This window comes from Schistocerca americana, chromosome 2, assembly GCF_021461395.2.
Source record: "Schistocerca americana isolate TAMUIC-IGC-003095 chromosome 2, iqSchAmer2.1, whole genome shotgun sequence".
Lineage (NCBI taxonomy): Eukaryota > Metazoa > Arthropoda > Insecta > Orthoptera > Acrididae > Schistocerca > Schistocerca americana.
The window spans coordinates 737,305,641-737,308,573 of record NC_060120.1 but is presented as its reverse complement, the minus strand read 5'-3'; the positions used below and the strand labels follow the sequence as shown (position 1 = coordinate 737,308,573).

The 2,933-nt window shown below is 33.7% G+C and overlaps 1 protein-coding gene across 1 annotated transcript in view; it reads left to right on the top strand.

Annotated features, from left to right (window-relative positions):
• The window catches only part of LOC124594798 (tRNA-dihydrouridine(20) synthase [NAD(P)+]-like), an 80,667-nt gene extending 78,721 nt beyond the window's left edge, over positions 1–1,946 (top strand). Inside the window, exon 6 of the mRNA XM_047133218.1 lies at positions 1,519–1,946. Coding sequence (XP_046989174.1) covers positions 1,519–1,630 — 112 coding nt within the window. The 3' untranslated portion in view covers positions 1,631–1,946. The remainder of the gene's footprint in view (positions 1–1,518) is intronic.
• Positions 1,947–2,933: the final 987 nt, after the last annotated feature.

The following is a 2,933-nucleotide window of genomic DNA, read 5'->3' as shown; positions in this document are numbered from 1 at the left end:
AGGAAGTAATATGTTTGTTGACTTACTGGAATGTGCATTATTCAGAATTTTGACAATGAAACTTTCTATGACACTCAGTACCACAGAACTTGAGAATTTCTGTGACGAGCTCATGCTTATTGAACAAACTCTTAATGATATCTGCTGCTCTTTGCTGAATGTTCCATATCGATTCTATTGATCCTACCAGGTAGTGGTGTCAAAACTGACAAGTAAAAGAAAAAAATGGTAAAATGAAATTCTTGGGAGCTGCTTCCTTTCTACATTGGTTACATTACCTTAAGATTCTTCCAGAGAGTCTCAGTCTGGCATCCTGATTTTGCTCATGTCTCAAGGTTTTGCATCACCAGTATTTTGTCATGCCATTCCCTCAATTGTAATCACAATTTTATTGTTACAAACATATTTTGAATGGAATTCTTATGTATTATAGGTTTTATACAAAGATTGTGAATATAAGATGTAATAAAATCTTGAACTGGATGACATTTGATGTGCCCACATTTCCAGAGATGTCATTAGTGTGTTTCATTAATGCCATTAACAGAAACTACATCTGTGCATATTATGAGAATATATATATATATTTGTGTGTGTGTGTATGTGTGTGTGTGTGTGTGTGTGTGTGTGTACATACATACATATGTTCCACATCTCCTCCTAAACCATTCCACCAATTTCAACCAAACTCGGTACACATATTCATTCCTGTCAGACAATTGCTGTGGGGGTAACAACCACCAACCTATCATAGTGCAGGAGATATGGTTTCATAAAAAATGAGATGCGTGGAAAACTGCCATAACATACATGCTGTTTAAATGTGTTTCTGCTGTGCTGTATTCACATTTTAAGGGTGGTATCCACACACTGACAGAAGTGTATCATGGTACCACACATAGATTAGATGATATGATGTCATAAACACAGAGATGCGTGAAAAACTGTCATGCATGGCATTTAAATTTATTACATATTTACTGTATTCGCAACATATTTTGCTGGCAATAACCACATGGGCCACTGATTGTACCTACACAAATATATCATTGTATGACACATAGTTCAAGAGATACACGAGATACATAAAAAATGCTGCATCGTTCATGAAGTTTTAGTATATTTATTCTTTACTACTAAGACATTCCTACACTCGAGTTAACTTAGGAAATACCTGACACCTGGCAGCACTTTTGGCTACTTGCAACTACAAAGGGGCGTTGCTATAGAGACGTTTACAAGACCACATGGTAGACATGTGAAGCAGCTGTGCCCAACGTAATTCTTATACATTTATACATTTGTATGTTATGCGTATTTTTTTGTATAACTGTTTCATAATTTCAAAGGTGTTTTCGTGAATACCTGGAAGTGAAATTTTTTTTTTATTCTTCTCTACAAACACAGTTTATTTTTTGTTTTTGTTACTAACAGAAAATTTGCAAAATGAATATTCAGCCAATGCCAGGTTTGTCAGCTAGTAATTTATGTGCATTCAAAAAAGTGTTTGTCTTACAGGGAAAAGAACAAAAGAAGAGCTGAACAGTCAGCAGCTCTTACTTGTTTGTGTGAGCTTGAAATTGTGGATGTTGCTGAATTGGTGAAGAATGGAAGTGTTCGGAAGAGCTGACACGTCCTCCAAAATAGGAAGACCTTTATTACCTCTCTAACTTCTGTATTATGAATGTAAATATATTAAATTATTGATTTAAATAGCCTGTCTCCAGACCCAGCTTTTCCTCAGACTGTATATGTACATCCATACATTATATTAAAGGTGTATTAAAGCATTTGACTATTCTCGAGCATTTTAAAACATTTGACTATTCTGGAGCAGAGTTGATGATAATTGTTTTTTAGTACCTTTTGCTAAATCTTTTTGTCATATTTCCTACTGATGTCTTTTCTATGTTATAATAAAGAATTTTTTCTGAGAAGCTATTAAATTGTGCTTTTATTTATGCCTTTGTAGTCTATTTAAAATCTTGACTGGTAGCAGATGTAACAGCATTGTGCAGCGTGTTTCCAGACTTATTTTTCTATTATTTTTACAGTTTTGACATTTACTTTTTCCACTGATAGTGTCATGTCTCTTTGTCATAATTCGTTATTTAACTACAAAAAAAAAAAAAAAGTCTGTATGGACACACTTTCTGTAGTCTGCATTGTTCCTGCATTTTTACCACTAACTTTCAAATCAATTTTGGTTGAAATAAATTTATTTCTCTCACAATTTGTGATGTACAAATCTCCCTGCAGAGAGACTATCATGTATGGCAGAATGTTTGCTGTGCAATTTTATTCATACATTGAGAAGTGTATTTATAAATTTTACAGTGGAAAAATTGAGTGTGAAGTGTTGTTCTTCTGTTCTACTGCCATGTTGCCAATGAAAGAAACTGAGATTTGCTGAATATTTCATAATCAGCATTTATAATCTCTGTATCGAGCAGTTACAGAATGTAAAAGCTATTTTGGGCATGAAAGTTGCCAATAGTTGTTCGTAGGAGATTAGGAGGCAGTCGATGTATTATTAATGAACCATTTGTGTTGACATTAGCTGGTTTAGTCATTTGAAGCCAAATTCTGTAAACATTTGTATAAAAAGTTTGTGCCTAAACCACTTTAATTTGTGCTAAGTAATTTCTAATACAGATTTGAAGGAAATACACAGAAAAAGTGTTTTTGTAGAGGGAAGTATTACTGGTTTGTTCTGCTGCAAAGTTGCTAACAGTAAATCAGAAGCATTTGATCAAGGACATGGTATGTGTATTTAATGATTTCAGTTGTACTTTATAACATTGAGCTTAAACTTCTTCTTTTTTTATTATATTTTGTGAACACCCATTTGACCAGAAATCTTATGTAAGAATGATATCCAGGAACACAGACACACAGATATAATGTGCATGAATCCATACCTGTCAGGGCTT